At 52.1% G+C, this 14648-nt stretch overlaps 2 protein-coding genes across 5 annotated transcripts in view; both read right to left on the bottom strand.

The window, feature by feature from the left end:
* The window catches only part of EPS8L2 (EPS8 like 2), a 47004-nt gene extending 42818 nt beyond the window's left edge, over positions 1-4186 (bottom strand). For 3 of the 4 annotated variants that reach the window (XM_048306674.1, XM_048306675.1, XM_048306677.1), the window contains exon 1: positions 3863-4186. The gene's annotated coding sequence lies outside the window, so the exon portion shown is untranslated. The remainder of the gene's footprint in view (positions 1-3862) is intronic. The other variant, XM_048306676.1, reaches the window with a different exon arrangement.
* A 4039-nt stretch (positions 4187-8225) lies between these two features.
* Positions 8226-14585, bottom strand: TMEM80 (transmembrane protein 80). The gene is given in 7 exon segments (XM_048306821.1): positions 8226-9350; positions 10282-10374; positions 10476-10569; positions 11770-11786; positions 14061-14091; positions 14093-14149; positions 14151-14585. Coding segments are annotated over 7 exon segments (813 nt in total). The 5' UTR covers positions 14466-14585; the 3' UTR covers positions 8226-9144.
* Between the last annotated feature and the right edge of the window lie 63 nt (positions 14586-14648).

Genomic DNA, 14648 nt, shown 5'->3' with positions numbered 1-14648 from the left:
GCTCCGTGCCAGATGGGCTGGAGCAGCCCAGCCCCTGCCATCAGCCTCTTGCCGTGTGAGGGTCCCCTGATCCCACTGTGCCTGCAGGAATAGGCACCTCCAGGCCTCGCTTGGTGCTTTCAACCAAATCAGGGCCCCAGCAGCTTGTCTGGGCACTTCAGTCCCGGTCCCAGGGCAGCTGAGCAGACAGAGACTGTGACTCCTCACTTCTTCCCGGGGGTTGGAAGCTTTTGTTCTGTTCCTCAGCAGATGCTCAGTGGCAGTAAGCACGTTGCAGTAATGCCCTTGGGAGCACTCGGATAATGGGAACAAGGGCTGGGCTCTCCTGGGGAATTGCAGTTCAGGTGAATGGGAAATATCTCCAAACCGGTCCAGCTCAGCTACACACCCTTCCCTCCCTTCTTAATTGCAATTCTTCCTAATTTATCTGGATTACCAGGAAGTAAAATGCCAGGACTCTTTTGGTTACTCCCCTGGCATTGTGCATTTCAATTTTGGAGGCGGTACTGTCGCCAGCCCAGGAGAAAGGAAAACTCTTGCTGCCTTGGGAAAAGACAAACCATCACCTATGTGCAGAGGCGGCCATGTCCATGTGGAAGCAGCTCTCCCTGGGTCCCCTTCCTTTCCCTCTTGACACCTAAATATTTTAGGGATGGGTGATAGCATTTTTTTCCCTGAGCTTGACCTTTCAAACCCACTGCAAGCAGACAGAGATACTGTTCACAGCCTCCTCACTCCATGAAAATCCTTCTGCTCTACTCCATTCCTGACTGTGGTCTTGTCAGCAGGTGGGGATCCAGAGCCAAACTGTGCTCTCAGGCCTCCTGGGCCTCCTTGGATCTTGTCTCCTGCGTCTCTCAGGTGTTGTACAGTGCCTGGCACCATTTCTGATGGTGCAAGGACTCTCCTACAATGCGGGTGGATGAGCAGAGAGGGTTTCTGGAGTACCACCCTTCCCCTCCCTTGGAGTGGGAAACATGAATACCTCCTGGACAGGCAGATGGGTATTTTTCTGGGCACTTTCTGAGCCTTGGCCAAACAGGTGGTTCAGCAGGCCGTGCTGGCAGAGCCAAGTGCTGCTGGATCTGCCGGTGCTCTACGGGAGCTGCCATGCCAGGCAGATACTGAGCTGCTGGTAAAGCTCTAGCGCAGTGCAGGAGATCATCCCTGTCACTCCAGGAAGTCTGTGGACTTTACTTGGCACTTCTGCTTGGGGGTCACTAGGCTAGGCTCAAGTATTTTCCAAGGGTGATTGTTTTATTGCCAATGACACCAAACTCGCAGGCTAAAGGCCGTGCATTCCTGTCCGCCCCGGAGGGAAGGGCAGCACTGCTGACTGCATTCGTGGAAAGGAGTCATGAGCCCTGACCAGCCCCATGCAAGGACAAAAACGTAAAGTCTTCTTCAAAACCACAAACCTGCCCTGACCCAGCACTTCAGGGAGACCATGGCATGGAAGGGAGAAAGCCAAGAGTATGACGGAGAGTCAGCACCCCCGGCTGCAGCCCTCTGGGAATAATACTCCAAGAGTTCCCCACGCACTCAGGATTTATTTCATATGGATGTTTCTCAAGCCCACGCAAGCCAACGCATTTGTTCTCCCTGTTTCACTCCTTTCTTTTTTGCTACAAGGGCTGAAACCTCCCAAGTCCTACAGCACATTAGTGTCTCTTCTGAATCTTTCTGTTCCAGAATGATCCTGTGAGCCTCTGAAAAGCATTTTGTTTTCCAGCACATTCCAAGCCATCTCATCCAGGGGCAGATGCCAGCAAACCTCTGGCAGGTTTGGACCTGCAGCCATGCCCCAGCAGGGTCTCCTCTCAGGACCTACAGCCCGGTTGAATGACCAGAGTGGAGCAAGCAGGCCAGGGTTCCTCCTGTGCGACCCCTCCCTGTCTCTTCGTGCCCTTGGATGAATCCAGGCAGGCAGCCATGACAATTTGTCATAGCCTGGCAAAATGGTGGCTACTGTGACATTACCACAGACAGCATCTGCTCTGCAATGTCCCTCACAGAATCATCATGGTTGGAAGAGACCTTCGAGATCATGTAGTCCTACCCTCGACACCATCCATGGGAGTTGGGCAGATGGAGCCCTAGGATCTGCAGGGCTATTTCAGGCTCAGGGCTGGGCTTTGTCACTCCAACTGATGGTGAGTGGTTTGCCGTCAGCAAAGGTGGGCACTGAAGGCACATTCTGTCTGTCCCTGCGATACCTATCCTGTGGCTCAGAAGACATTTCCTGCTGGTGCTGAGCAGCATCCAGGCTGCCCACCTCTGTCATGGTGCCTGTGCCCATCCTGACATCAGGGTTGATGGCAGAGGGGCAGAAAGCAAAGGACTCAAAGCTTGTCTTGGCAAACTGCTCCCAGTGGTGTGTGCACGTCACAGCCGTTCTCCAGCGTCACTCACAGCTGTTCCCTTCCCAGGACTTCACCAACAGCCAGTTCAACAATGCTGGTGCTAAACTTTTCCTCAGGTGCCTAAAACCACTCCCAGTTCCTCTAAGCTCTATGATTATATGACAAACCCACCCTGCCCTGCTGAGTACAGTGGAGTAGATCCTGCTCTAGACCACCTGGAGGGCTGGAATACAGCTGGAAGAGCACCAGTTCCTTGGCCAGCCTTCCCAAGGCTTCAGCTACGGAAACCACCAGCAGGAGCAACGCAGGCCTGACCACAGTGGAACTGAGCTGTAGTGTTGTCCCAAACACCAGTTCAAGCCTTTGTTTTAAACAGGGCCAACCAACGACCTCTCACAGACACCTTCCCACAGTGAATCCCAAGTCCCTCTTCCCAGTCCTGTTTTAAAGGGCTCCTTGATTCAGCACTGCTGCCTACCCTTTCTGTCTGTGAAGGACAGAATCAACTGAAAACTCGGATCACAGAGCAAAATAGAGCAAGGAATGTGCTGCTGCCTGCGGCATCCGCAGGTGAAACCCTGTGTGGGTCCCTGCTGTATCAGCTGGGGGCTGAGCCTCTGGCTGTCACATCTTTTCCTCAGACAAAGTCCTTTTTAGGGGCACATCCCAGCCAAGCTCTGGTACTCCTGGATGAGCAGCTACTGATGGATCTGATCCGTGCTTTTGGAGCAGCCCAGCAACACAAGTGTTAACTCCCTGTTGCCCTAATTACAGCGGGGCAGTCACCGGATTTTACTACTGTGCTGTGTCACAGTTATTTCCAGTATTTGAAAATAATGTTGGTCACATCATTTGTCCCTGAGCCTTGTCCTCGGTGGAGTTTGCACCAGCATTTTCCAGGAAAATAAGAGAAAGGGGACAGGAATGCTGTGACTCGTTAACGTGGATGAAAGCTCATCAGGAGGCAGAGCTGTCACGAGAGGGAACAGGGCAGCTCCGAGCTTCCCTCCGTGCTGAAATCGGGTGGTGAATCCTGCCAGGATCAGGGGTAGGGAGATCTCACCCACCAAGAGCAGCAGGTCCTTGAGGGGCCCGGCGAAGAACGGCCAGAAGTTCTACACATGTCCCCAAAATAGGAAACCCCGAGGTTTGCAAACAAACAGCTGCTCAAAGCTACGTCTCCAGACTTCATTACGAACAGAAAAAAAGCCTCGTTCTGTGCCAAATGGACATTTTGCTGCCAAGAAAGTGCCACCTACTGGATCTCACCTGGTGGGGAATCACCAGGACGGGAAACAAACTCAGAAAACACAATGCTGGGAAAAGTACGTTTTTTCATCTTTTTAAACTAAAACAACAGAAAACTACACTGATAGTTCTCCCAGCCACAGCCCCTCTCCAGCCGTGCTCCCTCCACAGCAGAATCAGACAGACTTTTGAAGTGGATAAAAGCTGGGGAGGGGGGTGTCAAGTTTTAGGGCTTGCAAAGAAGGACTCACCGGTGCTGAGAAGCCGCTCTCGTCTCCCGCAGTTCGCTCAGCTCCCGTGAGTTCTCTCCCAGTTTTCCGTGCCCTCCTACTTAAATCCTGCTGCCATTCTCCAGCAGCCAAGCTCCCTGTCCTCCCTGCACAGGCTGTGAGCCCGGTGCCCCGAACGCTGAAGGAGAGTGGGAGGCAGAGCCCACCCGGCAGCCCGGCCTGGGGTCCCCGTGCTGTGGTTCCCCTCTGCCCTTTCCTCCTGGTGCCGCTCGCCCCGAGTGTCTGAGAGCAGGTGATAGAGGTTTCTTGGCAGAGGAGAGAGGAGGGGAGGGATGTGGAGGCAGCGAGAGGTGGAGCTGGGACCCGGAGCAACAGGTTACTGTACAACCAGGAGCCGGTGGCACCGGGAGCGCCGGGGGCGGCTGCACCCTTCGCCCACTCCCCGGGCAAGGCGACCAAGAGCTCAGGAGGGACGTGTTAAACTTCGGGTTTCCTGCTCCCGAGAACATTTTGTACCCAATGGGAAAGTTGAAGGTGGCGAGGGGAAGTGAAGGAGTGCTTGGAGCTCAGTTTTCCATCGCCGGTGAGAGAGGGGACGTGCTGCCCGACCGCCTCATAGGGGGAACAAGGCACCTTTTGTGCAGCCCAGGGCTCTCCTCCGCGCTGGCTCGCGGGTTGTTTTCCTCCAGCATCGCTCCTGCCTGCTCTCTGTCCCGACGTCTGCAGCAAGGAAAGGTGTTGGGAGATGGAGGGAGAAGGCAAAGCGTCCTCTCTCTCACATTCCCCAAAGCAATTGGGGTGCAGAGCAGAGTCCCCTTCGGGGTACCCCCTCTGTGGCACTGTGCTCCTTGGGGTTACGTGGCCATAAAGCCCCTCATTTTGTCCCAGCTCTTCCATGAAAGGTTTAGATGGGATACTGGGAACAAAGCCTTCCCTGTGAGGGTGCTGAGGCTCTGGCACAGGTTGCCCAGAGAAGCTGTGGCTGCCCCATCCCTGGAATTGTTCAAGGCCAGTTTAGACAGAGCTTGGAACAACTTGGGCTAGTGGAAGGTGTCCCCGGCAGGGAAAATATCAGCTGGGTCATACAGACGTGTCCATGGCAGGGTGGGATCCTTCTGGTTAGCCATTCCTCTCCCAAAACGGAGGCTTTTAAGAGTGTTTTATTGAAGTGCAAGTGCCTGCAGGCCTCCCTACCATGCCCACGCTCCGTGTTGAATCCCCGCCGTGTACATGTGAAGTGAGACCCCGTGTCGCTGGCCCTGGGAGGAAACAGCTGTAACTGTGACACTAGGGAAAGAAACAAGGAAAAGCTTCCCCTTCAGGACAGCGGTCTGGGAGAAGCCCAAATTCCTTAGCTCGACATATGCTGAGTTCCCCGCTGCTGTGTGTTTCTTTGAGGGGCTTGTGCCCAGCGCAGGGGCTGGCCCGGGTCCAGGCGCCGCACGGAGGAGCCGCCCCGGTGAGTTCCTGTGGGAGGAATGCGGCCGGGTGAGCCGGGTGGGCAGGCGGAGAGCAGCTCCCTGCCTGACAGTCGGGATGTCGGCAGCTCGGGTTTGACAGGAACACGACCTCTCCTGCAGCGGGAGAACACGAACCGATACTCGGTGTGACGTTCCCGCCCAGTGCCCCGTCATCCTCCTCGCCGGGATCCCATGGGATACATTGCGAAAACACGGCCAGCCCTAGGAAAAGCGGGATTTAGGGAATGCCTGCCGTACCAGGCAGGAGATGGGATATCAGTCCAAAACAAGGGAAATGCAGTGGGAATGTCAGCTGTGCTGGAGCCTGGTGAGCCTCAGCAGCTGGAAGGTTTTGTGCAGGAGATCCCTACTCCCTGAAATGCATCACTGGGGTATTTCAGGAGGACTGCTGGACTGGACTGACTTTCCTGGGATGCAAATGGGGAGTTGTCAGGATGGTGTTCTAAGGCACTGCTTCCTATCCAGCTCCACATTCACAATGAAGACAGGGCTACTGTGAGCTGCTGTGCCCCACAGCAAATCTCTTAACTGCTCTGCAGAGGCAGCAACTTTTCCTCTGGGCAGGGAAGAAAACCACAGCAGAGCTTATTACACCTTCCCTGCTGTCCCACCTGACAGCTGGTGCCGGTGGGGGTGGGCCAGAGGCAACTGTAGAATCATGGAATGGTTTGGCATGAGTGAATCATCCTGTGGCATGGTGGCAGTTCCTGGCGTGGCTCCCACGTGTGGAACCAACTGAGTGCATGTTCTTGGCCTCCCTCCTTCACCACAGCACCAGGCCACTCCAGAGGGACTTCATAAAGTCATGGACCCATAACACCCTATCTCCCAGTATCTCCAATTTGGAAATCACAGGAGGCTGACTTGCCTCTCAGGATCAGCCTTTTAAATCAGCTTGGCGGCAGACACCCCTGTGATGGCTCAAGAACAAAGACTTGTTAAGTAAACACCACCCAAACCCAGCTCCTCAAAATATGTGTTCCTCTAAATTTTTAATGCTGTTTGCATCCAACTTGCTTGTCCTGTTTCAGAAGGGCTGGGCCTCGTAATTAAAAGCTCCAGCGATTTTATGTCTGGCAAATGTCATCAATGGCTTCACTATGTGTGCCCTGCTTCTCCAAGCAGTGGGAACGGTTTGGAAAGGAGCTCCTGGTTAGGGGAACTCTCTGAAGCTGATTCACTTTGGGTCTTTGTACCAGCTCAGCATCGAGAGATGCCACCATGGAATCAGGGACACCAACACAGTGACAATTCCCATTGAAAGTCCGGAAGTACTTGGGAGGAAGGAGCTGTTTGAAGCTTCCAGGCTTCATCCTTCATCACGAAAGCACAGGGCTGTCAGCAGCAGCAGTATCCCACAAAAGAGTTCACGGACAATTTTATCTGAAATTGGAAAACTGAAACCAGAGCTGTCCTGCTCTTGGGAAGATGCAAGTCTAGGTTGGTGCCAGCTGACCCCAGCAGGCACCAACAGCCAGCCAGGGCTCTGAGCAGTTGGAGCCATCAGGCCCTGCTCTGAAACAAGCCCAAAAAGTCATGTGTGTTATCCTATGTGCTCACGGCTCACTATCAGCAAGTATTGGCACTCTCTGCTGATCCTTGTTTTTCACCTGGGTGATGAGGAGGGAGCAAAGGGTTCACCATGTTTTATAATACATATTTTGTATTTATTTTGTTTGTGCTGATCACCCCAAGAAGGTGAAGCACAGGGGCTGTGAATCAACGTTAACCTATGTGACCCTGTTTACCATTTCACCTGCATTCAGGTAAATATCCTACTTTGCAATATTCCCTTTAAAGCCTGTCAGTTGTTCTGTGGGCAGACCTTTGTGTAAGGCATATGCAAACACCAGGAAAAGTTTGTGCTTTTTTTTGTGCCCATCCAGGAAGTTTTGCTTGTGTGCTTTGATCGTTAACGGGGCAGGGACAGCTCGGTATGTTGGTCACTCCTCAGAACAAGCATGTGATGGCACATTCCATCATGCCAAACAAATCTGGGAGGACAAATAGGTGGGGGCTCCATTCAGGCAGATTAAGCACAGGAACATTTGGTCGTTCAGTTTCCTGAGTGCTCCTTAGCCCCAGTTCTGCTGCTGTGACATTTCCATGGGAGCAGCAAAGGGCCGGCTGTGCCCTGGCTTAGCAGGACCTGTCCAAGGGGATTTGTGCCAGTGGGTACTTTGATTATGACTGTCAGGTGGTGAAATGTGGACAGAACTTGCTGTTACCTGGCCTGGGAGTAGAAAGATTGGGGTGCAAGGGACTTTAAAGCTCATCTCCTTCCATCCCCTGCCAAGGGCAGGGATACCTTCCACTAGACCAGGCTGCTGCAAGCCATGTCCAACCTGACCTTGGACACTTCCAGGGATGGGGCAGCCACAGCTTCTCTGGGCAACCTGTGCCAGGGCCTCAGCACCCTCTGAGTCACAAATTATCTCATCTCATCCAAACCTATCCTCCTTTGGCTTGATGCCACTCCCCCTCATCCTGTCACTACATGCCCTTGTGAAAGGTCCCTCTCCAGCCTTCTTGTAAGCCCCCTTTAGGTACTGGAATCCTTAAGGTTGGAAAAGCCCTCCATGATGATCAAGTCCAACCACTGAATGACTGAGGGATGAAACTGGGCCCTTCCACAGAACTTCTGTGTCTTTTGTCCCCCACCAGAAAGCAAAGAGCAGCATGGCTGAGGTGCCACAGGCCTGCACCCCACTATTTTCAGCCCCTTGCGAGTCCAAATTAGCTCAGACCTTCTCAGGGCAGGAGAAGGGGCTACGCACAACAGCAGGATCAGGATCAGGCTGAGAAGAGGCTTTCACACACATCCAGGCTTGCCCAAGTCTTCCTTTGGGTGACTTAGCTGGAGCCCAAGATCTGAACAAGATGCTCTGCACTTCAAACACTCCTTAGATCTAAACCATTATTTATTTGAATGAATAAATAAATACAAAAATAGGAAATTCTGAATACAAAATCGGCTTCTTCAAAAACCCAGAAACTCCCAAAGCTTTCCATTAACATATATTTTTGATACAGTAAAAAACTCTGCACTTGCACCAGTTAGAAGGTAAAAGACAGGCTTGAATGTAGTAATTTTTGCAGAATAGCAGAAATAAGCACATTTAACACCAAACAGAAATAAGCCTGCCAACATGCTGTTGGACTTTTAAACAGGACAGAAGGGAAAATGAATGGTGAATGGTTTTGTTAATTTAAAAGCCATCCTGTTTAACCAAACATCCCCTCACGCAGTGTGTCACTAAGAATTGGCTGCCAAACCTTGTGGCTTGGCTCTCCAGGTATGCACAAAACCCAGTTCCACTCTCCCCCACTGGGATACATCGGGTTCTGCCCTACTAAAGTCAGGGAAATTACCACTGAGGTCTAGAAACACAAATGAGAGCAGGAGAGCAGCTGTGCCCTCAAACATGGACGTGTGCGTGGCAAGGCACAAGTGAGCCCTGGCCTGATTCATTTCTGTGTCACTTGGGCTGCATGTTGCTGCTGTGCCATGAAAACTCCCACCATGCCAGCAGCACTGGCTCCTACCCTGTGTTAGGAGTGGGTAATTAGTACTGATCCCTGGTGAATGCCAGAGCATGATGGGTTTTGCTGATTTTTATCCCTTGCCTTTGCCCATAAATAAGCCAACGGTGGGACAGCGTCACACATCTGCTGGGCAGGACACCTCTGTCCCCAAAACTTCTAATTTAAACAGAGAGAAGCTTTACAGGGTTTTTATATACAAAGGAATTCAATAGTGGAAGTGAAACCCCACTCTTTCAGAGAAGGAATGTGTGGCGGGCTTGTGGGAAGGGGCCAGGCTCAGCTGACAAAGGCAGCGATGGCCATGACCTTGAGCCCTGACTCGAGCCCGTAGGCCGAGAGCAGCACCGCGTTGAGGAGCACGTCTGCCCACAGCACGTAGGTCTGCCACAGCAGCAGGTACACGCACAGCACCACGCTGCCCACCGTGAGCCCCAGGCTCAGCCCCAGCGGGGCCTCTGCTTCTGTCAGGTTACCCTTGAAACCTGCAAGGAAACAGAAACCAGAGGTCCGATTTGTTCTGACAAGAGCTCAAGCTGTAACTCGAGAAGATTTCTGCTCAAAAAAGGCCCTGGACCTTGCTCTTACCGAGTCCTAAAAAAGCTCAAAATACATTGAAATACCAGCCTAAATCAAGGCTCTGCCAGCAAACAACAAACCCAACACCAAAGACAATCCATTTCGAAACAGGAAAATGAACCAAGGTTAATCTAAACAAGAGAGCCACCAGCTCATCAGTTGATAGTCACAGCCAGGGCACCTCTTCTTACCACAGAGAATCACTTCTGAAGCTGCACCGTTCTGAGCACTCATCTTCAACCTCTCTGAGCCCCCCAGCCCCGCACTCACACATGGTGCCCTCGGTGCACTCCAGGAGTCCAATCCTCATTTTCAAGTCTTATTCCCTGCTAATCTATTCCTGTTTCAAATGACTGTCATTGTGGAGAAGCTGTCCTTCTCTCTTCCTTGCAGCTTATTTCCAAGCTCAGCTCAGTAGATTTTGGTGTTTAACTACATTAGAGTTGAAACCTGCTTCTTTATTCATGGATCGGGCTCCAAGCAAATACGCAGAGAGCTTTAAGGCAGCAGAACAAATCCACCCCTAAAGACACTCAGATTGATTCAAGAGCCTCACCGTGCATAGATGTCTTGGGAATATTGAGCAGATTTTAATGGTGATTTGGGTTTTTTAAAAATTGGACTTGAAGAAGTTTTAGCATGCTCTGGACAGGGTCAGGAGGCCCTTCCTGCCCTTCCATCTTAGTGACAGGAAGGTGTTGGTGGTGCTTGCAGGTGTCCTCAGGAGTGAAAGGAAAGGTGTAGGGGTCTCCAAATATCTGCTCAACTAACAGACTCCATTTCCAAATGATTCATGTTTACAGATTACATTCCAGGTGCACTGATAACATGACCTACCCAAGTACAATCGAAGCACTTCCAGAATGGCCAAAAGGAAAAGCACAGCAAGATCAGGAGCCAAAAAATCATCTGGATAACTGAAAACTTGACCTGGAGAATAAACCAGAGTAAATAAAGCAGGAAAACACAGCAGGACAAAGCCCAGCTGTGCATCAGCACGGCCTGCTCTGCGGAAAATACCTGCGACTTACTTTTGTAAATGATCATTGCAAGAGTTGCCAGGAAGTAGAAGATGTAATAAATCCCATTTACATAAAGCAGGATCTGTAAGGGAAGTGATGACAGCTGAGAACTGTTGTTAAGGATTTCTCATAGTGATGAGGTGGGATCTATTCCATAAAATCACCATTTCCCAGTAACCCCAAAATATACTGCACTCTCTCTCCATACTGAATGGTGCAGCTATGCCTGGCCTATGGGGAGGGTTCAGGAAGGAACTTGAGGCTGCAAACACCACAGGCTGGGATAAAAGCTTGCTGTTTCAGGCTTGGCTTTAGTTCCTTTTTAAAGGAATTTTATTTGGTCTGTAGTGGGGCATCCATTAGCCTGAGGAAGTGGGGGGGATGCATATGTACACTGCCCCAAACTACTTCTACTGACCTCTTAGTCAGCCTTAAGGAAGTTGACAGAGAGTTGGCAAACTCCATCAACCTTGTGTTTGGAGGTGGCTCTGTGCAGCAGCCAGGCCTTGTTCGTCCCCACAGCATGGAAAAGCTGTCCTCCATACCTGTCTGAGCTCAGCTTTGAGATGCAAATTCCTAAGAAACAGCCTTAATTCACTCCCCTCTTTCCCCCAGCCCGTTTCAAATCCTACAAATATCTCCAAGCAGGGATTTCAGCCCAGGCATCTTTTACAGGAACTGCCCATCCCGTTTCTAAACCCACCCACGCACCATGGATGGATTCCAGTTCCCAGAGCAGCTCATTTTATTAACACAGAACCAGGTTTTGGGGTTTTTCCAGTTGAAGGAAGGTGGAGCAAAAAATTACTAGATAGGTTCTAAGCATGGAAATCTCCAGAGCCAAGGGTGTCTCCTCCTAGGAAGTTACTTGGATCTTGGCAGGAGTAAAGGTGGGGTGACTTACCGTAAGAGAGGAGGAAGTTACTACTGAGAGCTGCTTTTACTACCTCTTGTCAGCTGTGTCAGCTGTCTGTGAGCTGTGATGCAAGGGGTGTGTCCAGCAGTCCATATATGCAATTTTTAGCCTCCTTTCCTAAGAAAATGAGTTAAATCATGACTGCAGGGGGGCTAAAGGGGTTTCTGCAGGAGCAGGAGCCCATCAGGGCCAAATCCCAGCTAAACCTGCACAAAACATCTTCCCTTGGAAGCAATGGGGTTGTGCTTCCTGTGGATGACGCTGATGGAAAGCTCAGGAGCACAGCCCCAGCACTGTGCAGAGCTACTGGGGAGAAGACAGGAATCCACTTGAGGCAGCCTTCTTGAGGATTCCCGCATGCAGGGAGCAGTGGTACAGAAAGGATACAATCTCTGATGTTCTTCCTTTGCATGGAGAAGGAGAAAATAAAGAGAAGAAAATAAGTCTAAATCCTGAAACATTCTAACAATGGTATCTAAATGCTGGGAGGAATCTCTTTTTTCACCTTCCAGGAACATTTATTGTTTTCCAGATAGTGGAGCTCAGGTTCCAAAAATAACCTTTTCACCTAGATGAAGCCTAAAACAATTTGGGGGAAATCCCTACTGGGAAAAGCCACTTTCAGTGAGGAACTTTAGGCTCTTTCTAAGCCTGAAGGAGTGCACAGGCATTACCCAGAACTTGTTCATCCTGTCCTTTCCCAGCAGATGACACTTCATCCCCTCTAACTATGCAGGAAGGAGGTGAACATGGGAACCAGAAGGGACCATTTGCTTGTAAATTGTGAGAAAGTTTGTGGAGAACACAGAGCTCCAGGGTTCCTCTAAATACCATCCCTCCAAATGTCATCTGTCCAAACCAGTCCAACCCTTCACAAAGTCATTCCACGTCCAACCTCAGTGTGTTCTGACTGCCCACAGGAATCAAACCAAGTATTTCCAATGACCCAACCAACACATTTCACTTTCTTATTATTTTCTGAAAAAATCACATAAAATTGCCATGCAACATGACAGCACCGACCTACTGGAGCACCTCTTGAGTTCCTCATTAATATTCTCAGCCTCTCTGAGACACAGTTGGGATTTCTGTTCCAGGGAGAGTAAAACCTGTGAAAGGCCATTTCATCCGTCTGCTCAGGGACAGCTCATCATTGTCACGCCGCCATCCTCATCCCCGGATTCCTGAAGTCAATGTCCTCTTCACCTCAGATTTTTATGCACTTAGGCCCAAATTAATTCCCCCTAACTCCAGGCAGCTAATTAAGGTGTCCAGTTTGGGAACACAGTGGAAACAAGCACATGATTTTAGGTGATTAACGTGTCCATGACCTGAAATGTCTCCTGGACCTGATCCTCTCCTCTCAGCTCTCTGTACTGGGACTGGGGGCTCCAAAACTCATCCTGTTACTTAGGAGTGACACGACAAGGGAGAATGGCTCTGATAATGGAAGAAATTCTTCCCTGTGAGGGTGGGGAGGCCCTGGCACAGGGTGCCCAGAGAAGCTGTGGCTGCCCCTGGATCCCTGGCAGTGCCCAAGGCCAGGCTGGACAGAGCTTGGAGCAGCCTGGGATAGTGGAAGGTGTCCCTGGCCCTGGCAGGGGGTGGCACTGGACGGGCTTTAAGGTCTCTTCCAACCCAAACCATTCCAGGATTCCATGTTCATTCAATATCCAAAAGTGCAGCTACACCACTGATGCTGAATTGTATGATGGTTGGAGTCATACAATTCCCATAGGCAACTCTGAGTGAATTCCCTCAGGGCAGTTCCCCAGCTTTGTATCTGAACTCTCCTTAATCCTTTCCCAGGAGAGGGCAGTGAGCCTCCTGCAGCCGCTCCAGGCTGGGATGGCAGCCACTGTTCCTGAGGATGTGCTGCCTCCCCCAGAGCGACCGGGACATTCAGGGATAAACCCTGAAACCCCACAGCACACCCGGGAGAGGGACTCTGGAGTCAAGAGGGATTATTAAACCACCTGAGTATATCATTTCAGTGCTTCACCCAACAAAATCTTACGTATTATGGTTATTTATCCAGGCTGGTGCTGATTTTAGAGTGAGTGACATTGACAATGGGGATTTGAGGTGGAGCATGGCCCATTTTCTAACAAAATGGCTTCATTTTTAACATAAAACTGTATTAAAGGCAGCAGCTGTGGTGAACATCACCCAGAGCACCTCACTGCACACTTGGGATTACAATTTTTTTTTTTACGAATTCGGCAAAAATTTTCTAAACCACCCTTATCTACTCAGGGCAGAAACTTACATTTTTGGGAAAAAACTTTGACCTCTGTGAAAGATTTGGAAAACAATGATTTTGACCACACTAAGGATGAATTTTTTTCCCCTCTGGATCCCAGCAGTTCCTAATTTGAAGCAAAAATGTGGATTTTTATGCGGCGTCTCTCGGCCTCAGGAAAGCGTCCTTCCTGGGGTCAAGGTGCCTCCTCAGCCCGCACATGCGCCAAGGCTCTGCTCACGCGCCACCGGGATCTGCCTCAGCGTGTCGGGGCTGTCGCGATATGCCACCGGGGCTGGGCTCGACCTCGGCCCCGCCTCGCTCTAGTCATGTCCCCTGCAAGAGGTCACCTCTAGCACGGTGGGAGATAGCCCTCCCCGGTGCCCCGGAAAGGGCTGTCGTGCCGCTGTCGCGCCGCTATCGCGACACCGCTCACCTCGGCTCGGCACCGCCATCTTGGCACCCCGCCCCGCCCGCCGGTCCTCCGCCGTCCCGGCAGCCCGCGCGCGGCCGCTCGCCCCGCCCAACCCGCCTTCGGGCGCGATCGGAGCGTTCGGCCCGGTTCGGTCTCTTTCGGGCGGATTCGGGCGCTGCCCGTTCGGGCGTCTCCGTTCGGGCCGGCGATCGGAGCTCGGGTGCGATCGGAGAGGACTCGGCACACATCGGCGCTCCTCGCTACCGCCTTCGGCAGAGATCGGAAACGGCTCGAGCGCGCTCGGGACTCTTCGCCTCGCCGGGCCGCACTGCTCGGGAACTCGGCCGCGTTCGGGCGGGCTCGGGTCTCACCCGATCCGTCAGGTACCGCTTCGGGCCGCGCCGCGCGGACTCGGCCGCGCCCCATTGGCCAGCCGGCAGGGAGCGCGCGCGCCGGCCGCCTTCGCAAGGGGCCCGAGCGGCTCGGGCCGCTTCGGGCCTCATCGGAAGTCGGTCGGAAGGCCCCGAACCGGCTCGTCAGCGTTCGGGCAGACTCGGCGCCGCTCGGCTCGCCGGCCCCCCCCCCGCCCGCAGGGCCCCCCTCAGGCGC

This window comes from Corvus hawaiiensis, chromosome 6, assembly GCF_020740725.1.
Source record: "Corvus hawaiiensis isolate bCorHaw1 chromosome 6, bCorHaw1.pri.cur, whole genome shotgun sequence".
NCBI classification, from domain to species: Eukaryota; Metazoa; Chordata; class Aves; order Passeriformes; family Corvidae; genus Corvus; species Corvus hawaiiensis.
Note: the sequence above shows the minus strand (reverse complement) of the source record. Positions and strands in the feature narration are given on the sequence as shown.